Here is a 22,628-nt window from a genome sequence, read left to right as displayed (position 1 = left end):
TTTTCTGCACCAGATCCTTCACTTTGCCAGTGCCCTCTGCTCTCAGCCCTGGGGCAGACAGATAATTTACGTTACAGGTTGCTACCACACATGCAGGAAAACCATGCAGCCCCAGGAACGGGGCCAGCACATCCCTCCCATGCTCTATGCAGTCCTCTCCTTCATCCTTATGCCAGCTCTTGACCAGATGATATCGCTCCTGTCTGGATGTTCAGATAAACCAGGCTGTTGGTGCAGCTGACATGGGTAAAACTCAGGAGTTCAAAGCCCGGCTCCTTTTGCAGGAGCTGTTCTCGTGCATTACACTCACACCCCTCACTACAAGAAAGACATTGGGGTGCTGGAGCAAGTCCAAAGAAGGACAATGAAGCTGGTGAAGTGTCTAGAGCACAAGTCTTATGAGGAGCGGCTGAGGGAACTGGTGTTGTTTAGTCTGGAGAAAAGGAGGCTCAGGGGAGACCTTATCACTGTCTACAACTACCTGAAAGGAGGTTGTGGCGAGGTGGGTATCAGCCTCTTCTCCCAAGTAACAAGCGACAGGATGAGAGGAAATGGCCTCAGGTTGCACCAGGGGAGGTTTAGGTTGGATATCAGGAAAAATTTCTTTACTGAAAGGTTTATCAAGCAGTGGAACAGGGTGCCCAGGGTAGTGGTGGAGTCACCATCCCTGGAGGTATTTAAAAGATGAGTAGATGTGGTGCTTAGGGACGTGGTTTAGTATTGGACCTGGCAGTGTTAGGTTAACAGTTGGACTCGATGATCTTAAAGGTCCTTTCCAACCAAAACAATTCTATGATTGTGTTCTGTGATTACCTGGGATGGGTCCATTGGAGCTCCCCAGTCCCAGCAGGGGAAGTTTTAATCTTACCAGGGAGGTAAAATGGAAACTGTTGTCTTTGCTGGGGGCTGGGAAACATTCAGGATGTATCAGGAATGTCTGATATGTTCAGAGTCTGTGTCCCTGACTTCAGCTTCAGCTTGATGCTAGGTAGTAGTATCTCCATACCCACCAATCACTCGCTGCTAGCCATCACTTCCCCTTTCACTCTGCAATTTATTCCAAATAGTGGGCAAGTGGAGAAAAGGGAAGGCATCTCATGTCCCTGTGTGGATTTTAGACTACATCCTAGCTGTAGCTTCTGCAGGAGTTACATGTGACCATCTCTTTTCCCAGTTCCGTAAGAATCAAAAAAGATGGTCAAGGGAGAAAAATTAAATGCACATTTGCGCTTTGTCTGACAAAGAAGAAGGTTATGGATGTTTAAAGGTTTGTTGCCACATTCTAGGTAAAGGAATATGGTGGTGACCTCCTGCATGTTGAAATACGATGTCACTTGTCAGCTTATTGATTTCATTTTTTGTCCATTCCTAACAAAACAGGCTTTCCAACGCAGTAGAAAGTCTAGATAGCCTCCAAAGCTCCTCAGAGGAGCAGCCTACCACAAGACTTGGTAATCTTTCAATGGGAATTCCTCAGCGCATCCATCTCAGTGCTATTTCCTTGGAGTAAATGGAAGACCATGTTTCCCTATGCCTTGAATTCCTTCTGTTACAATACTTGAGGCAGCTCAGCATTTTATACAGAGAGAAAAGCTTGTAAGTGACACAATATCCTCATCAGAAGTAATCTGCCTTTTAGTGAATGGCCTCACATCCATCCTCCCTTGCTCAGGGATATTTTTCTCAGTAGCTGGAAATCTAACTCTCCATTTCTTTTCTTGGGATAACAGTATGAGAAAAAAAAGATGTCAGTGAGCAAATATTTTCTGGCAAAGCCAAAGGAATCATGTTCTTTTGAGACAAAACTCTCTCTACTTACAGCTGAGTAGACAGAGATTAAGCTATAAGGAATCCAGGCTCCTTGCCAATTCTTCCCCATCTGCTTTTCAGGAACAAATGCTTCATTATTTGGCTCGGTGAGGGGAGCAAAGAGCAGGAGAGAGGGCAGTGGAGTGGGCCATGGCTATGCCCTCCCACAGGCGTTTCCCCACCCACAGGAGCTGCTCTTGCCTGGGACCTCCAGCACTAATGCTCCATGTTAGTGACAGAGGGAGGGCCAGGGCTGTCTTGCCAGCAGAGGTGCGCACCATTCAGGAAAAAAACATCTGGATAGAAGAGATATGAATGCAGATGGATATGTGAGGCTTATGAAAAACAAACATGGATGTGGGAAATCGAAAAAGTCAAGAAGAGAGATTTTCAGTGTCCCTGCGAGACCACTAGAGGAGGGGCCCTGCTTGACCTGTTGTTTGTGAACAGAGAAGGACTAGTGGGAGATGTGAGGGTCGGTGGCTGTCTTGGGAATAGTGACCACGAAATGTTAGAGTTTTCGATAGTGGGGGAGGTAAGGAGGGGCAAGAGCAGAGCTTCTGCCTTAGATTTCCGCCAGGCAGACTTTAGCCTGTTTAAGAGCTTAGTGGACAGAGTCCCTTGGGAGTCAGTCCTGAAGGGCAAAGGAGTCCAGGAAGGCTGGACGTGCTTTAAAAAGGAATTACTAAATATTCAGGAGCAGGCTGTCCCGGTGTGTAGGAAGACAAGCCGTCGGGGAAAAATACCAGCCTGGTTAAACAGGGAACTTAGACTAGAACTTCAGGAAAAAAAGAGAGCCTATTTGCTCTGGAAGAAGGGTCGGGTAACTTGGGAGGTCTATAGGGATGTTGCCAGGTCATGCAGGGAGAAGATTAGAAGGGCCAAAGCTCAATTAGAGCTTGATTTGGCTGCTACGGTCAAAGATAACAAAAAGAGTTTCTGCAAATACATTAACAGCAAAAGGAGGGTCAAGGAGAGCCTCCACCACTGCTGAATGAGGAGGGTAGTGTAGTGTCAGGGGATGAGGAAAAGGCAGAGGTGCTCAATGCCTTCTTTGTCTCAGTCTTTAATGTGAAGACTGCTTGTCCTCAGGAGGAAAGCGAATGTCACTCCAGTCTTCAAAAAGGGCAAGAAGGAGGACCCCGGTAACTATAGACCGGTCAGCCTCACCTCCATCCCCGGAAAGGTGATGGAACAACTTGTTCTTGGTGCTGTCTCTAGGCACATCAAGGATAGGGGGATCATTAGGGGCACTCAGCATGGCTTCACCAAGGGGAAGTCATGCTCAACCAACTTGATAGCCTTTTATGAGGATGTTACCCGGTGGATAGATGATGGTAAAGCTGTGGATGTGGTCTATCTCGATTTCAGTAAAGCGTTTGACACGGTCTCCCACAGCATCCTCGCAGCTAAGCTGAGGAAGTGTGGTCTGGATGATCGGGTAGTGAGGTGGATTGTGAACTGGCTGAAGGAAAGAAGCCAGAGAGTGGTGGTCAATGGGACAGAGTCCAGTTGGAGGCCTGTGTCTAGCGGAGTCCCTCAAGGGTCGGTACTGGGACCAGTTCTATTCAATATATTCATTAATGACTTGGATGAGGGATTAGAGTGCGCTGTCAGCAAGTTCGCTGATGACACAAAACTGGGAGGAGTGGCTGACACAACGGAAGGCTGCGCAGCCATTCAGAGGGACCTGGACAGGCTGGAGAGTTGGGCGGGGAGAAATTTAATGAAATATAACAAGGGCAAGTGTAGAGTCCTGCATCTGGGCAAGAACAACCCCATGTACCAGTACAAGTTGGGGGCAGGCCTGTTGGAGACCAGCATAGGGGAAAGGGACCTGGGGGTCCTAGTGGACAACAGGATGACCATGAGCCAGCAGTGTGCCCTTGTGGCCAAGAAGGCCAATGGCATCCTGGGGTGTATTAGAAGGGGTGTGGTCAGCAGGTCGAGAGAGGTTCTCCTCCCCCTCTACTCTGCCCTGGTGAGGCCGCATCTGGAGTATTGTGTCCAGTTCTGGGCCCCTCAGTTCAAGAAGGACAGGGAACTGCTAGAGAGAGTCCAGCGCAGAGCCACGAAGATGATTAAGGGAGTGGAACATCTCCCTTATGAGGAGAGGCTGAGGGAGCTGGGTCTCTTTAGCTTGGAGAAGAGGAGACTGAAGGGTGACCTAATTAATGTTTATAAATATGGAAAGGGCAAGTGTCAAGAGGATGGAGCCAGGCTCTTCTCAGTGACATCCCTTGACAGGACAAGGGGCAATGGGTGCAAGCTGGAACACAGGAGGTTCCACTTAAATTTGAGGAAAAACTTCTTTACGGTGAGGGTGACCGAACACTGGAACAGGCTGCCCAGAGAGGTTGTGGAGTCTCCTTCTCCGGAGACATTCAAAACCCGCCTGGACGCGTTCCTGTGTGATATGGTCTAGGCAATCCTGCCCCGGCAGGGGGATTGGACTAGATGATCTTTCGAGGCCCCTTCTGATCCCTAACATTCTGTGATTCTGTGATTCTGTGATTCTGTGATTCTGTGACTCAGCCCACAGAGCCTGAAGTTAGGGACGGGGGGCTGTGTGAACCTCCCATGATCCAGGAGGAGACGGTTAGTGACCTGCTGTGCCAGTTGGACACCCACAAGGCTATGGGCCCAGATGGGATTCACCCCAGAGTAATGAAGTAACTGGCAAATGAACTTGCCAAACCACTCTCTATTATCTACCGGCAGTTCTGGTTAACTGGAGAAGTTCCAGCTGACTGGAAATTAGCAAATGTAACGCCCATCTACAAGAAGGGCTGGAAGGACGATCCAGGGAACTATAGGCCTGTCAGCCTGACCTCGGTGCCAGGCAAGGTGATGGAACAGATCATCCTGAGTGCCATTACACGGCACATGCAGGACAGTCGGGGCATCAGGGCCAGCCAACATGGATTCATGAAAGGCAGGTCCTGCTTGACCAACCTGATCTCCTTCTATGACCAAGTGACCTGCTTGGTAGATGAGGGCAGGGCTGTGGATGTAGTCTGTCTAGACTTCAGTAAGGCATTTGACACTGTCTCCTACAGCATCCTCCTGGACAAACTGGTTGCCTGGGGCTTGGATGGGTGGACTCTTCAATGGGTTAAAAACTGGCTGGATGGCCGAGCCCAGAGAGTGGTGGTGAATGGGGCAAAGTCCAGCTGGCGGCTGGTCACTAGCGGTGTTCCCCAGGGCTCAGTTCTGGGGCTGGTGCTGTTCAATATCTTTATAGATGACCTAGACGTAGGAATTGAGTGCACCCTCAGTAAATTTGCAGATGACACCAATCTGGGTGGGAGTGTCGATCTGCTGGAAGGTAGGAAGGCCCTACAGAGGGATTTGGACAGGTTAGATAGATGGGCCGAGACCAACGGCATGAGGTTCAACAAGAACAAATTCTGGGTCTTACACTTCGGCCACAACAACCCCATGCAGCGCTACAGGCTGGGGGAAGAGTGGTTAGAAAGCGGCCCGGCGGAAAGAGACCTGGGGGTGCTGATCAACAGCCAGCACCAGCAGAAACCCCATCAAGTTCAACAAGCCAGTCCACCAGACTACCACTCTGCACTTACTCGTCTATATGAAGGGGGAACATTATGTGAACTCATCCATGCTGAAACAGCCTTTTCAAACATCCACATACCACATACTGGCCAGTGCACCCAGTTTGAGTATCTGTGAATACAGCCGCAGCACTGTGTAACATCAGAACAGTAATCAACCTTTCCAAACTTAAATTTTCTATTATTTTAAATTAGGACTACAAGTGTTTCACACATTACAAAGTCATACTATTGAGGAGATCACCTAATCTGAAAAAAAAACCCTGACTTGCAAAAATCTTGGCCCTGGCAGATTGTGGTTTGTGTTACTTTTCATTTTCTCCGTGGCACTGCACTATATTCCTGCTTATCCAAATCCCAGAGCAGCAAACGAATGCCTCTTTCTGAGCAGTGCAAAGTAACCTTTGCAGACCTACCCACCATGTAGGAGTGTTTTTAGATGGTTTTCATTACAAGTATCCTGAGATTTGCCTTGTTAACACACTACCATGACATTTTTCACTACAGCCTCTATTTTCTGCTCCTGCCTCTCTGCACAGTGATCATGTACAGCATGACAAGTGATCCTCCCAGGGAATGTACTGTAATTTCCAGAGACAAAAGGTCACTGAGAGAGCCATCATCTTTTCACCAGAACTTCCCAAGCATTTCTGTCTCTTGTCTATGTAAATAACATGCACAGATTTTTTCATATCTGATCAACCTTCCTCCCACCAATGATAAATCAAAGATGTAATTTTGTGTGTATCTGCAATCTGTGTGATCTTATTATCTTTGGTGGGATGGGGAAGACATAAACCAGAATGTAATTTGAAATTTCCAGAATTCCTCTAGTCTACAATGAACTTATAACACAGAATAACAGAGATAATAATTCTCCTAGATGATGTTTTATATCTGTTTTTGACATCCTGATCCCATTGATTGTTAATTTAATTAAGTTTTAGAGTAACCTCCGTCCTGTTACTGATTGGAATATATTGACAAAAATTTTCAGAGCATGTGAAGTAATGGCTGGGACAGGTTCTCAAAGGAGATCTTCTATAAAAATCAATAGGAGGACCCGTTGCTTCTGCTGCACTCCTTCCCCTGAATTATCTAAGCACCCCCCAAGAAATCACTTTTCAAAGGGCAACCTAAGAAAGAAGTTTAGTTGCAAATGAGGGCAAATAACATTATTAAACCAGTTTGTGGGTGGGAGCTGGCAAAACTACCCATTGGTAGTCTACCCATTAGAAAAATGCACCCCTTGATTTTTTGCTAATCATTCAAATTTGGGTACTTAGAGATGCCACCCTCTAGAATATAAAAGGGAATTTCATTATGGGAGGAGTTGCAGCAGGTTTGCTTGCTTTTATCCCTCATTTGAGAAAACAAAGAACTTCATGCAAAGGATCTCAATATTTTTGTCGGCATAGGTCAGGTTTGCATTTACTGATCTGGCAAATCAGGTTCCATTTACAGTCACACACCATTGCTGTGAAGATAAAGTTATTTGCAGGAAACTACAGCACTAGTAAAAAAGTTACCCCATTTTGTGCCTTCGTCCCTCTCCACCCCTCGTTCTTCCTCTTCTGTCTTCCACACACTTGCCTGATCCCTTGCCTCCTTTTTACCCCACTTTACAGTACTTTAATAAAGACCACGTGTCCTTAGTTTGCCCACGAAAGTGTCATATGGGACAGTGTTAGAAGGCTTCCTTCTACTGCCTGCCTGCAAGCCACCTTTATCACCACCTTTTTGACTGTCAGGTCATCTTCCTAGGTGGCCACATCGGCCTCTCCCCATTCTATCTGCGAGCATGGTGGTTTTTCATCACATCTTCAGAGCCTCTTTTAGGAGCCGACAGCTCTCCCAGGTTCCCTTTCCCATTAAAATTCCTTTCCACAAGACTGCATTTACCAATTCTTTGAGACGGTTGAAGTCTTCTGGTTTAAGTTCATTAGTCCATTGCTTTCACTCCTTCCTCTCCTGAAATTCAAGGAGAGACTCTGCTGATTTGTGATCTTTTCCACCCAGATCGCCTTCCTCCAGCAGCAGCCTCTCAACAAGTTTTCCCACGTTAACCGGCAGCAAACTGCAAGCCACCAGGTACAGCTGCGTATGCCTCACATCACTGAAACAAAAAGTCACTCTTTATCCCCAAAACTTCAGGGACGGGCTATACGGTGCGGTCGCCTCCCAAACACATATCTAGGACAGAGTTTCTGCTGCTGTCAGATGTATCCTACAGGAGGTATAAGCATCACTTCCCCGTATCGCCTGCTGCGTGCAGGGACGTGGTTCAAGGTATCATCTCACCGCAGCTGAAGCGGGATGCTTGCAGCTCTGCAATCAGCCTCCTGGTCTCCATGCAAGCAATTCCCCTAGGAGCCAGCAACCAGCTCAAATGCTTCGGCTCTGTGCTGTCCCCCACTCCCGTAAGCCCTAGGTTGTTAACTGGCTGGAAAGAGATGGGTCTGTGAACTTTAAAGCTGCGTTGACATCCCCATACCCGAATCAACGGGCTCCTTTCCCCAGTAGCAGGCAGTCAGACGCTCAGATGCAGTTACTGATTTTGCACGGTTCTCATCTTGGATGTTGAATCTCTCTTTGAAGTCAAGGAAAGCGGCATCAGGCACCCAGCAACACTGAAAGTCACATGCAGGTTGTTTTAAGAAAAGGCAACCAAAAAAAAAAAATCAAGGCATGTAAATCCTGAAATGCAGACTGTAGAAAAACAGGAAAAAAGATTTTTTTTCCCGGACTTCTCCCAGAAACAGCCCCTATAATTCTCTGTTAGACTGAAGAGCGAGAAAATTGTCTTTTAGCTTTACCCACATTATCTTACATGGCATTTTAAATATAATATTATAAAAATCCATAATAATTTTTCACTTCTAATTGTAAAGTTATTTTACTTCTAAGTGTAAAGCTTAAAATAGCTAAATAAAGCTCTTTTCAGTGCCAAATTCCCCCAGAATTAGAGGGCTGGGTGCACTGAATTACCATTACCATTTAACACACATCCTGCCTCTCGCCGCTCTCTGTCCTGCTTTGCTTTTCTCTGGCCATTTATTACCGTCTTTCTTTTCCTCACTTTCTATTTCAGGCTGTCAAGGGGAGAGCAGAGTCCGAATCCCGCAGTGAAATGCTTCACCTGGGGAGCCTGCTGAGAAAGAAATTGATAAAGGACAGCACCAGCCCAGGCAATTTCACTCACAGCGGGCACTTGGGGGTGAAGCGCTACCATAAAATGGAGCAAGGTTACTCACCCGCCTCCTCCCAGCACAAATCCCCAGCTGATAGCTGCTTCTTTCACAATCTTTTCACCTGTCTCCTGCCAGGCACTGCTTGCTCTGACCCCAGCGCAAGAGGCAAGAATCTGCCATGTAGACTAGTGTTTGCTAGTGGGGGGTTGAGCCCAGGTAAGTGCTCCAAATGTTGAAAGCTCAGCTGAAGCATGGCCCGGCCACAGGACTGCTGGAGGCCTTCCTCAGGCCACCTTCCCACCGGTAGCATCCAGAGGAGGATGCCCCTGGTCTCACCCACCTCACCGGGCACAACAACAGTCCCATAGAGCAGTCACCACTGCAACCGCCTGACAGATAAAGGCAACTTGTAGCTGTTTCTGTAGCATCTGATAAGAGTACTAGCCTGATGCTCAGCGCAATTTAGGACAACCTATACATCAGTTTAGCTGCTGGCTCTCACAGATCTCTTTCAGCACAGGTTAGGTCCCAAGGGGTAGGGACACTATTACTCCAGCATTGCTTTGCCCCAATCCCACTTCCTCTGCTATTTGAAAATCCTGTGTATTAGAGGACACCTTTTTACCAGCTCAGGATTTTTTTATTTTGATGACAGGAATATTCCTCAGAGCTTGATTGACACCAGGGCTGAGATTTTCCCTCAGAGAGGTTAGCATAAGGAGTAGTCATGAGAGAAGCCTGGTGACGCAGAGTAGGGAAACTGGGCTCTGCCATCTACCCCTTTCTTTAATACTGGGAGTAGGGGATGAAACTTAAAAGCTCCAGATTTGAAATAAATAAAGAGATTTTTCTTACATAATTCATCATTTATTTGTCAAGTGAAGATATACTATGTCATACCTGAGACCAAAATATTTTGAAATCTAAAAAAGCTTAAGCCTTTAAGGGGAACAGTCATGGTTGCAGTTAGATCACGTTGATAAAGCAGGATAAAAAGTTATGACAGATAACCTTTCTCATACTTCAGGGCATAAAATTCCAGGAACTGAAGGGACTATTGAGAAACTCCCTTTCTAAACAGTGCTTCTTATGGAAGGCTCTATAGTCCTTGTTAGAGACTTGAATACCGGGCAGTGCCAGACATCTGGTAGAGCAATTGCTGCAGTACTGGTGTGTGGGGGAATTCATTACGACAAATACTCTATGAGTCAAAAAATACCCATCGTACCATTTACAAAATTCAAGGACTAAATTAAGACCTAAGAAGCACAGTGCAAAGTCAGTGTACCTGAACGCTCGGCTCCTAATTTGGCACATAATTCCCAATTGAAATTAGTGGAAAAATAAGAGTCTCAAAAGGATTTAACTGCCTCAATACCTTCATGGTTCTTGTCTAGATTTCCAGCAGCTGCATCCCAAATCAGCTCTGCAGCCTTTACTGCGTTGTTCCAGAAGGCTTCCCACAATCTGAATTTCATAGAAGTGGTTTGCTTTACAACAGTGCAAAATTCACCACCAGGAACTCGACTTGGATAAAGATCTTTGGCTCATTGTGTGTGTTAATACGTCACGCCACTGAAGGATACAGGGCAAGGACAGAATACCTGGGAAATGTGACCACAGATTAACTGCTAATAACCAGATGGTGTCTGTGTGTATGTGTCTGTGTGTTCCCACTTACAGGCTAGAATCATTTTGATATAGATTATTACACAAAATTTTTCTTTGGTGGTTTTTTTTTTCCAAAATCTAGTTTAACTCTTGTCAAAGATCCTGAACAGTCTCTTCTCAAAGGCAAAAAACCCCCACAGATTCTTCTTTTCCCAGTTGAGAGAAAACAGTGAACACCAAGAGCAATATTTAAGCTTGGAAACTTGAATAAGCTTGGATATTTAAGCCTACAGTGAAACTATTAATTACTGACCATGCTGACTGATGAACAGGTAACCAGCTCAATTGATTTGGGGCCCATAGAGCTATAAAAAGAAAGCATTCTCCTTTGTTTTATCCACAAACATATTCCTATATAAAGGTTTGTTTCTTCCCAATCACTATAACTGGTACTAATGTGAACAGCAATTATATTATTACACACTGAGGGCTGAACAAACTAATTGGTGCAGCCTGAACCAGACCCACTCCAAACATGGGAGACGTGGGCCAGGCAGGCAGCAATCTTCCCACACTTTCTTTTGTGCTGGTTTAAAACTCACCAGGGACCTCACAGAAACCTTACTTATAGCAACTGCTGAAGAGTCATAAATGCAGCTGCTCCCAAGGCCGTTAGTGCTCAGACCGCACTGGCTGGTGCCATGTGCCCCTTCTCCCTCCTGGAGGAGTCTGGTTTGTGTTTGCTGCAAGGCATCGCCGCGTCCCTCTTGGCACACTCATTTCTCCAAAGGCTCTGCCACATTGTCTAGGCAAAGGAGTCAGACAAGCTGAATTTAGCATTAAATATATGATGATGGCTGTATAATTGTCTCAGCATTTTCTTTTTCGATGAATTCAGTAGCGGTTTTTACCCGACAGAGCTCTTCCTTGCCTATTTTATTCAGTCAGTCCTTTCACTTTTTAATTTGGCGGGTCAGGTATCAGGCTGATTGCACATTTCTAGCACCATATGAAATAGTGGGGAAAAGGACATAGGCCTCTATAGTATACCAAAAGCCTGAAAGGATTTGTATTAAATATTAATTTGAAGATGGTCATAAAGTTGCAGGAGGTACTGGATCTAACTCCTGAACACAGATTAAAAAAAAAAAAAAAAAGAAAGAAAAAAAGCCCCAAAACCAAAGAGACTTGCAAGCCATAAAACCAAACAAAGACAGCAATGGCACAACCAGATGAGTTTCTACACACTGTGTAACTAGTCTCAACACTACATTACTTAGGTAGCGAATTGGCTGCTGTTCAAGAGGATAGACTTTCCCTGGAACGCTGTGGCTCTACTTTGACCTGAAGGAGAAGCATACCTCACATGCCACCAAGCCCCACAGAGTATTCACAGGCTGCAGCATGGCTGCTGCAGTGGTCCTGAGCTGCAGGAGGCCAACACCTACCCAGCGGAGGAGTGTGCCTCGGGAAAGAGGGAAACCGGCAGGATCTCTGCCCCGGTGCCTCACAGACGATGCTGCCATCCACCTGCGTGGAATGGGGGGTGCTCATGCCACGCCTCCACTCCCACCAGTCCCACAGGTAATGGGGTCAACGACATGTTGCTGTTGCCAAAGAAGCTTTGGATCCACAAAGGACCGTGGCACTCGATGTGCTTAACTTCCACTTCAGGCACAAAGCCGTGGCCCTCCCATAACCCTGGCTGCTGTCCTCCCACTGAGGAGGCATGCAGCCCCCTCAAGTTTCAGGCTCAAAGCTCCCTAAAGATTGTCTTCTGATCACTCGCAGAAGTACCTTATGCTTATCAGGACTGCATTGCTCAAATCTCCTCAGGATGAAGTTGCACTGATCTTCACAAACTGTAATCCTTCACCTGTTTCAGAAGTTCTCAGACACACTTGATACACCTGCTGGGGGGGAAATTTTTACCACTGATCATCGTTAGTACAGCCATCTGGGACTTCAATTCAACTTCCACCTCCACCTGATCAGATCCTCACTCATAGTTCTTTCTTTCTAGAAAAATGACCAAACTACCAGTCTAGGGGCTACCTGACAGCACGGGATTTCCTCCAAATATGAAATTTGTCATTAAGTTACAAGTGCCGATTGTCTTGGGGGAGAAAAAAAGCATGCTCATTTACAAAACTCTGTATTTCAGTTGTTAGGGGAACTCATCTGCAAGAAGGGAGATTCGGGTTCCAGGCTGCAAACATGTCGTTTCTATGAAACGTTTAAAAAAAAAAAAAAGTTGAAATGACTATTAGCAGTCAAGTGGACGTTAGCTGTATCCAGTTAGCACTCTAAACATTATGGAGCAGAGTATTATTCTGCTCTTCTGGTACTAAAAACACACCCACTGAATTGTAAACTATGGCTGTAAAACCCGTAGCAGGGGAATCTCAACTGTGTGCTTGCACCCTCCACAGCAAGGAGTATTTATTTCACAGCAAGGAGTATTTCTTTGACAGCAAGGAGTATTTACTTTACAGCAAGTGGAATGGCCCCACAGCTTGGCTGCTAAGGTGCTGCAGTGAGAAAAGCCGGTTTCAAGAGCGCTAACATTTTTCAAGGAGTGACACTTGTTTTCCCAGCAGTTTTTGACTACTCTATATTCTTATCTTTATACTTTCTTATCACAAGAATTTATCAGGAAAAAAACCCTAGGCTGTTTCTTTGCTTTAGCTTCTGTTAGTTTGTTAATCTCTGAAACAGTAATTTTTTCCTGTGTTTTATTTCACAGTCTTGCATAACCTTGGAATTTCTCATGATAAAACCTGTGATACTTGTTCTTCTGGTACAAAACCACACCCCCTGAACTGTAACCTATGGCTGTAAAACCCGCAGGGAGGGAATCTAAGATGAGAAATTATCAAGGAAATTCCCACTGAAGTTCTCATTAAATTAGAGAAGATGGGTTTTACCCAGGCTGAAACTGGATCTCAAGGACCATGGCCATTCCTGGGATTAGAACCCATGGTTATAGCTTCTCCAAAAGAGTTGCTATACTGAATTAATAACACAGCCTACAAACTGTTTTTCCACATCATCTTTGTAAAGCAGAGAGGAGGGAGCATCCTAGCATGCATCACATCCACTGAAATGCTCTTTGGACCATCTGGCAAAGCACCCCTTAAAATCGCTCCAAGTCAGCGGGTTTTGTAGTCACGAAGGCAGAGTAAGACGAGGGATTTAAACAGATCACAAAGCACACCGCAACTCCTACTCATTGTACAGCTTTTGGAGTGTTCTCAAGGAAGATGAGGATTAAATGGGCAAAGGCTTTTAAATATTCTCTCATGTGAAGGAATGGAATTAGGCCCACAAAAGTAATTTGCTTGGAATGTTAACCTGGGAAATGGGAGATACGTTTGAACTCCCTTGTGGCAGAAGAGAAACTGAACTTGGGTCATTTACAACCTGATTACCCTAACCATGAGTAATTTTAAACAAAAAAAGGGAACTGGGATTTCTTGTCACAGGGTTTGATCTTATAATTGTGCTCTTAGGATATCTACAGGATGAGACAAGTAGGAATTAGACCTCGGAATGAGAAAGGTAGATGAACAACTTAAATTTTAAATCTATAGAGAGTTCAAAAATATCTAATATATAGAATGTTAATTTAATTAACATGTATTTATGTAAAACTAAGAATGGCTTATATAATGTAGAAAATATATAAAAAATATCTTAAAATAACCTTACCTAAGGACAACATTATGTGGCCTAGGTGCTTAGGTGCTCAACCCTGTATCCGGTCAAACGCTATGTGGATTAAACCCCCTGGAGCTCCACCCTGCCATAGACAGGCTGGCCACTGTAGCCAGGTATCTCATTTATTGCTTTCTCAGACACTGGCACATTGCCTTGCAGGATACAGGCTGGACATCCCTTCAGACAGCCCTGCTCATTCCTGACTGACTTTGCCAGCAATATCCTCACTGCCTAAAGACCTTGGCTATATACAGGATTGTGTGAGCAACAGGTGTATCCCCCAAACCCTGTAATAAATAGAAGAAAGGAAACCAAAGATGTCGTGAGAATCAAGGAAATTAGTGGAAACGCTGCAACATTTATAAATGCAGTTTTTGATTAGAAGCTGTTTTTTTGGAGTTTCCAAAGCTGCACAAATGCAAATGGATGGAAAATATTTGGAAGTAGGGAAAGGTAAAACGAGAATCTGAGCAATGTCCTCTCCTACATTATCAAAACAACAAACTTTTTATGCCTGCCCCTTCTATAGGGTTTTTTTTTGGTGGGGATTTTGTTTTCAGTAGATCATGCCCCATGACCGCAGCCATCAGTGACACGAAGGGAACACGGGCCCGGGTTGCTCTGAATATTGAGCTGTAATGGACATCCACCACGGCCAACACCGGCCTGTTGGTCTGTCTGTCTGTCTCCTCCCTGGCTCCACTCAGCCGGCGGTAGGTTTCGCCCCAAGTTCAGTTTGAAAACCGTGAGAGTTGTCCATAGAGAAACCCTTGAGAATTAAAAAGAAGACAAAATATATTTTCAACAGGACAAGGACCGCTGAGCAGCCCCGAAGCCAGCGCAGCCTGACCGGGAGCGGGGCCAGGCCTCGCTGGGACGCTCCAGGCCGGGGTCCCCAACGGCCGCTGGTCGCCGCTCCCATCGCCCATGAACGTTCCTCGGCGGCCGGGTCGGCCCCTCGCACTCCCGGGCAGGGCCGGAGCCGGAGGGGAGGGGACGGGAGGGCCGGGCCGGGCCACGCCGGGCCTGCCGCGGCGGCTCCCCGCTCCCGCGCCGCTGCCATGGCAGCGGGGGCACGCGGCCGCTAACCCCGGAAGCGAACGCGTGGGGCCCGGCCCGCCCCCTCGCCCTCGTCAGGCGGTGCGCGCGGGCTGACGTGTCGCGCGCGCGAGAAGCCGGAAGTGGCGGCCGTCAGCGCGGGGGGAGGCGAAGCCGCCACCGTTGCCGCCGCGGGCGCGCGCCAGAGGCGCCCAGAGACATTCTCTCCCCCCGCTCCCGGAGGCCGCCGCCGTTCCTCCGCGCCCCCCGCCCCGCCATGGCTCTGCGGCGGCTTCTCATCGCCGCGGCGCTGGCGGCGGCCGCGCCCCCCCCCGCCGCCGCCTTCTACCTGCCGGGCCTGGCGCCCGTCAACTTCTGCGAGGCCGGCAAGGAGAAGCCCGAGTGCAAGGTGAGCCGGGGGGGGTGGCCGGGGCCCGCTGCGCTGAGGGAGGCCTCGGCGCCGCCCGCGCCCCTGGGGCCCGGGTTGCTGCGCGGCGGCCTGAGTTTTGTCCTCCTGCTGTGGGGTTTGGGGGGGGGTTTTGTTGTTAGTTTTTTTTTTTTTTCCGGAGGGTTTGTAGCTGCCTCGTTGTAACGAGTTGTTGCTCCAGGGACTTTGAGCATGTTTCAGTTGCCGGCGTGATCGCCCGTGGTGAAGTGTCGGCCGTCCCTGGCAGGGGAGGAAAGAGCTCTCCGTCCATCGCGGGAGTTACGGTCAGGCTGCGGAAAGAGGAAGCCGCGGCCGCTTATCTCTCGGGCCCTTTTAAACACTTGTTGGAAAGCTGCAGAAAGTGAGAATCGCAGTGACAGGTCGTGCCGGAGGGGTGTGTGGTTCTTGGTAGGATCGAGCAGCTGATGGCAGCAAGCAGATATAAAATCAAGGCAAACACGCAGTGACACGTCCCTTGCTGTGCCTTACTGGCTCCAGGAATCTGAAGTGTAGGGGCTTCAAGGCCCCAGAGTCTCAAGTGAAGCTTAAACTTATTTTCATGCCTACATAAGTGGCAAGCAACGTTCACATAGCCAAATTACTTATTTGTAAGGATGTTGACTGGTAGGGAGTCTGTACTTAAAATAGTCTTTGCTCCTTCGGGTGATCTTAGAAGTTGTTTGCTGCTGCTGTGATGGAAATTACGCCAGACCGTGTTTTAAGACTTGAATGAGAAAGTTCAATGCCAATCACTTTTATGATGCATTGTCTTACTGCTGTTGAGAGTGGCTATCTCACACTTTCTGATCTCTCAGATTCTGCAGTACATAAAACACTTGTCTATGATTCTTCAGAATAAGAGTCTATTTAAACTCTATGCTTTTGGTGAATACCTTGCACTGACTTTATCCATTTGCTGTCATGAATCAGTAGAGCGGGTAATAAGCCAAGTGTGTAATGGAGGCATAGTTGCTATAAATGTCTTTGCCCTTCTTTAAGTGTATTGTCTCATTCAGACCAGACAAATCTTGCACCTAACACGTAGCTGTGGGGATTTTTTCACTCTTGTTTCCTGTGCTGCTTCTGTTGTAGTAGTAAAACATTCTGTGGACATTATTTTATAGCATCGTAGGAATGGTGTTCAGAAATGACCTCTGGAGGTTGCATAGTCCAACCTCATGCTCAAAGCGTGACTGTTGCCAACGCTAGATCAGCTCAGCTCTACCTTTGTTTAAGCAAGCCTTGAAGACATCCAAGCATGGAGCATCCATCTCACCTCCCTGGGTGACCTCTTACAGTGCTGCGCCACCCTCTTAAGGGATTTCTTTCCTTCAAATACAGGCTAAGACTTTCAAGCTGCAGTTTGTAGTTTTTCACAGCATCCCTGAAAAACATCGTGATGTTTGAATTATTCCTGTTTTAAGCTAGAATTGTGTCAGAAAGTTGTTTTGGTTTGGTTTGGGTTTTTTTGAGTTAATTAAACCAGGTTGCCTTCTGTCTGCTGTAACCAGCCTGAGAGACTTATGGGGTGATCTTTCTCGGATGTCTGTATTTATTTTTCCTCATATAATGTGTACAAAATGTTTGTCTCCTTATCCTGAGAATTTATCATTTTGTAAATGTGAAGTGAAGTCCATAGGTAATGTAAATCTACCACCAGTGGCTAGTGGAACATTTTAGGATAATCTCAATGGGTGCATTATTGCAAAAATCTCTTTCTGAAATTAGCCACCTCTTACATTCCTCTACCTTGTGCCAGCCAGTTTATGTACTAAATGAGACATAGGCGTATGGAGAAGTCTAAATCACTCTTCACATCTAATTCTGCCCATGTAGTCTGCAACTGAATGTAGTCTGGTCTCCGGTGAGGAGAAACAATATGTGATCAGGTAATTGCTATATCATAATATTTATATAAGTGGGTAAAACTAAGGTTCCCTGGACAACCTTTATTTTTTAATGTGTTCTCGCTGAGTTCTTTGAATTGTCATGTTGATTATGATGTCAGCAATAATGTTGAATTTTCTTCTGCCTTGAGGATTTAGATCCACAGACCAGATCTCTAAATGGTACTGTTTGTCTATGATCATCTCTGTGGATCTCCTGTCCTCTGTTGGTGAGATAGGATGGGACGTTGTTAGTGGGGCACATAGCTAGCGGCACAAGAATTATGAGACTCATGACTTTCTGCATTCCTCCAAGCTGTCTGCTAATCTGCTTGGGCAAACTCAGTTTGGCTACTTTTCCTGTTTCTGGTTGGAATACCATCAGAAATGGAATGTGGTCTGTGCAGACTTAAATAGTAACTCTTGTCTGAACATTAAGAATCCTTACTCAGTAAAAAAAAATACTGATGGCTCCAAAGGGGACTTGCTGTTGTATGGGAAATTGTTTATCGAAGATGCTTATCAGCAGTAATGCGTATACTTCTTACAGAAAATTGGAGCGTTCAGGTAAATCGTTTCCTCCAATAAAAAATAGCTAATCTAAGGCTGTGGCTCTGTGACCAGCTGAGGCAGTCTTAATTCCTTGCTGCTGGAAGTGAGAGATTCCATTCCTGTCTTCCTCTGGGCAATGTGTTCCTGTTCTCTGCATTGTCCCAGCTGCGTTACTTGTTAAATCCTTTTTTGAGCTGATTAACATGTCAGGAAACTATCCAACTTTTCACCAGACTAGTTTTATGCGGTGTGAAGGAGTTGAAGTGGCTTGCAGAATTATGACAAGTGTGGACTACCCAGAGGTTAAGCAGCAAGTCTGCATGGCTTAGGGAAGAGGAGCAGTAGGGTGTATCTTCACTTAGTGAGCCAACCTAACAGCTCACAGGTGCCTGCCTCTCATGGAACTGTATCCTGACTTGTACATGGACAACTGCAGTGTATCAGTAAAACACAGTACCTGACTGAAGTATCTGAACTACAGATACATGTGAACAATTCCAGCTTTTTTCTTTCCGCTCCCCCCTGCCCCTGCCCCAGATTTCTTGGTTGGCTAAACTTGAGTGAATTCTCGTAGGGAGAAAAAGCTCTCCTGTTGATTCATCGTGAGAAAATAGCTGGCTTGCTGTTGAAAGGGGGAGGTCTTGTTCCTGAAAGCATTCACCTTCCTTTTGCTGTCTCCAGCTCTTGTCTGATTGCACAGTAAGACAGTTCAACTTGCTATGCTGCTAAAAACTGCTCTTTAAAACTTTTTTGGAGTAAGTCTTTTGCTGTTTTAGCCAGTTGAATTGGTTTGCTGTGCCAAAACCAGCGTAAGGTAAAGAGTTAAAGTGTATTGGGACTGTGGGACTAGAGTAAGGGAAGGGATTCTGAAACCAAGAGGGAAGAGTGAGAGACCTCTCCCTTTCTGTAGCAGCACCTACCCCATCTGTAATTAATGTGTATAGACCAAACTAGTCTGAAACCACAGCAGTCTGAATTTCAGGTTCTTACTCAAGAGTTGCTAGGGTTATTGATAAACTTTTATAAGAGGGTAAATGTGGATATCCCTTCTTTGGAAAGAGGTTCTATTCAAACTTAAAATAGTGTATCAGTCTGAATACATTGTTTAAATCCTCATAGTTTAGTTTTCAGTTACTGCATAGATAAAATTGTTGAAGCACCTTAATTATAGGGAGAAGTACTGATCTCATCCGTACTTTTATTCGTGTTCTTTTAAGACTTCTATTACACAAAAGTTGTGATGATGACTAGTATGGCTCTAACTTGGTACATTCAACTAAAACACTGGCAGCTGTGGTAATTGTATTATTCTTGTGCATGATTTCTTGTTATCTTGTAGTTTGAATGATTATGTTAGCCTTAAAGTGGTTTTGTCACATGGTCACTGTTTTTTTGATGGTTAGATAGTGTTTTACTTATGCTCTCAGCAGATACAGTTCGTTACCCAAGATTTTACATTTCGAGATGTATAATTACACAAATTTTACATTTTCAGCCTTCCTTACCTTATTTGCACAAGTCTATTTATATATATCGGTCAGGATTGAAGAAGTACTTTATTATAACTGCTGATTATCTCTTTCAGTCTGGAATCGAGCTGTTTGTGAACAGGCTTGACTCTGTAGAGTCTGTCCTTCCCTACGAATATACTGCGTAAGTATATTATACTGTTTATGTCATTTTAGTTGTCAGTTCTTCCAAAAAGATGAATGTAATTTATCTTAAAGTATTATATACATCTTGCTACAGCAGTTTGCCAATGAGGAATGTCTATTTATTTTGCTAACATAAATTTACAAGCACAGAATTTTCAATGAATAGATGGATGCATACGTGGCTTTCTTCTTTTCGGTTGTCTTCGCTCATACTTTAGAAGCAGTGTGTGGATTCGTAGGCCCTCATGTAGGTTGAATCATTGCTTTAGAGTAGCTTAAGGTTAAAGTAAGTGTGTGTGTGTGTGTATATATATATATATATAAAAAAAATATTTCCTCTTCTGCATTAGTTGTCATTTTATAGATCAAAGTGTTACTGCTGTCTGTAGTGGCCTGTAGCCAGGTGAGCTAAAGGGGTAATGAGGTGTGAACTTCCCATCAATTATTGTAATGAGGTGTTAAATGTTTTCTTGGTACACATCATAGTGCACAAAATGTATCAGTGCCTGGTACAACTGTGTAAAGTTGTTGCTTCAAAGAATATTTTGACTGTTAATATTGAAGAGGTTAAGCACTAGTTGTGTCCACGCTTTAATGAACACAAATGTGATATACTTGAAATTAGACGGGAAAAACTTAGAGGATGTGTTATTAAATGTGTGGGTGAATAAAACTGCAATAACTTGTTTATTTAATAGTGCTTGTTGTAAAGGAGCTATCTGTGTGTGTGTGTGTGTATATAGAGATATTTATTTGCCTTTATTATTCCCTCCTGCCCAATAATCTGTCCTGCATGCTTTTCTCTCAGAGCTGTCATGAAACTCTATGTGAAGGCTTAACTCTTGGCTGAAATCCCTGTTCAAATAGGAAACTTCTAATTACTTAAGGAAATGTTTGTGCTACCATGTTTAATATAAACTGAGTTCTGAAAAGGCTGATGAAAAGATTTGATTGTTGGGTTTGGTTTGGTTTTTTTTCAAAATCACAGAATCACAGAATGTTAGGGATCAGAAGGGGCCTCGAAAGATCATCTAGTCCAATCCCCCTGCCGGGGCAGGATTGCCTAGACCATATCACACAGGAACGCGTCCAGGCGGGTTTTGAATGTCTCCAGAGAAGGAGACTCCACAACCTCTCTGGGCAGCCTGTTCCAGTGTTCGGTCACCCTCACCGTAAAGAAGTTTTTCCTCAAATTTAAGTGGAACCTCCTGTGTTCCAGCTTGCACCCATTGCCCCTTGTCCTGTCAAGGGATGTCACTGAGAAGAGCCTGGCTCCATCCTCTTGACACTTGCCCTTTCCATATTTATAAACATTAATGAGGTCACCCCTCAGTCTCCTCTTCTCCAAGCTAAAGAGACCCAGCTCCCTCAGCCTCTCCTCATAAGGGAGATGTTCCACTCCCTTAATCATCTTCGTGGCTCTGCGCTGGACTCTCTCTAGCAGTTCCCTGTCCTTCTTGAACTGAGGGGCCCAGAACTGGACACAGTACTCCAGATGCGGCCTCACCAGGGCAGAGTAGAGGGGGAGGAGAACCTCTCTTGACCTGCTGACCACACCCCTTCTAATACACCCCAGGATGCCATTGGCCTTCTTGGCCACAAGGGCACACTGCTGGCTCATGGTCATCCTGTTGTCCACTAGGACCCCCAGGTCCCTTTCCCCTATGCTGGTCTCCAACAGCTCTGCCCCCAACTTGTACTGGTACATGGGGTTGTTCTTGCCCAGATGCAGGACTCTACACTTGCCCTTGTTATATTTCATTAAATTTCTCCCCGCCCAACTCTCCAGCCTGTCCAGGTCTCTCTGAATGGCTGCGCAGCCTTCCGGTGCGTCAGCCACTCCTCCCAGTTTTGTGTCATCAGCGAACTTGCTGACAGTGCACTCTAATCCCTCATCCAAGTCATTAATGAATATATTGAATAGTACTGGTCCCAGAACCGACCCTTGCGGGACTCCGCTAGACACAGGCCTCCAACTGGACTCTGTCCCGCTGACCACTACTCTCTGGCTTCTTTCCTTCAGCCAGTTCACAATCCACCTCACTACCCGATCATCCAGACCACACTTCCCCAGTTTAGCTGCGAGGATGCTGTGGGAGACCGTGTCAAACGCTTTACTGAAATCGAGATAGACCACATCCACAGCTTTACCGTCATCTATCCACCGGGTAACATCCTCATAAAAGGCTATCAAGTTGGTTGAGCAAGACTTCCCGTTGGTGAAGCCATGCTGAGTGCCCCTAATGATCCCCCTATCCTTGATGTGCCTAGAGACAGCACCAAGAACAAGTTGCTCCATCACCTTTCTGGGGATGGAGGTGAGGCTGACCGGTCTATAGTTACCCGGGTCCTCCTTCTTGCCCTTTTTGAAGACTGGAGTGACATTCGCTTTCCTCCAGTCCTCAGGCACCTCTCCCGTTGCCCATGACTTAGCAAAGATGATGGAGAGTGGCCTAGCAATGACTTCCGCCAGCTCCCTCAGCACCCGCGGGTGCATCCCATCAGGGCCCATGGATTTAGGGACGTCCAGGTTGCTTAGTTGGTCCCTGACCCAGCCCTCATCTACCAAGACAGATTCCTCCTCTATCCTGACTTCTTCTGAGGCCTCAGGGTTCCGGGGCTCCTCAGGACAGCCTCCAACAGTATAGACAGAGGCAAAGAAGGCATTCAGTAACTCCGCCTTCTTTTTATCCTCTGTCTCCAGGACCCTCACCTCATTCATCAGTGGGCCTACATTGCCTCTAGTGTTGGCTTTACCTGCAATGTATTTGAAGAAGCCCTTTCTGTTGTCCTTGACCTCTCTTGCAAGGTTTAATTCCAAGGAGGCCTTAGTTTTCCTAGTTGCCTCCCTACATCCTCTGACAACAGACTTATATTCCTCCCAAGTGGCCAGCCCCTCCTTCCATGATCTGTACACCCTCTTCTTCCACTTGAGTTTGCCCAGCAGTTCCCTGTTTAACCATGCAGGTCTCCTGGTAGCCTTCCTTGACTTCCTACCTGCTGGGATGCTCTGATCTTGAGCTCGGAAGAAGCAGTCCTTGAATGCTAACCAACTATCTTGAGCCCCCTTACCTTCTAGTACCCTGTCCCTTGGGATTTCCCCTAGCAATTGCTTGAAAAGGCCAAAGTTGGCCCTCCTGAAGTTCAGGGTTGCGATTCTGCTA

The 22,628-nt window shown here is 46.0% G+C and overlaps 1 protein-coding gene across 1 annotated transcript in view; it reads left to right on the top strand.

Annotated features, from left to right (window-relative positions):
• Window positions 1–15,086: 15,086 nt before the first annotated feature.
• Window positions 15,087–22,628, top strand: part of TM9SF2 (transmembrane 9 superfamily member 2) — a 30,791-nt gene continuing 23,249 nt past the window's right edge. Inside the window, exons 1-2 of the mRNA XM_068395363.1 lie at window positions 15,087–15,353; window positions 19,395–19,462. Of these exons, the coding sequence (XP_068251464.1) occupies window positions 15,222–15,353; window positions 19,395–19,462 (200 nt within the window). The 5' untranslated portion in view covers window positions 15,087–15,221. The remainder of the gene's footprint in view (window positions 15,354–19,394; window positions 19,463–22,628) is intronic.

The sequence above is a fragment of the Nyctibius grandis genome, chromosome 2, assembly GCF_013368605.1.
Source record: "Nyctibius grandis isolate bNycGra1 chromosome 2, bNycGra1.pri, whole genome shotgun sequence".
Taxonomy (NCBI): domain Eukaryota; kingdom Metazoa; phylum Chordata; class Aves; order Nyctibiiformes; family Nyctibiidae; genus Nyctibius; species Nyctibius grandis.
Note: the sequence above shows the minus strand (reverse complement) of the source record. Positions and strands in the feature narration are given on the sequence as shown.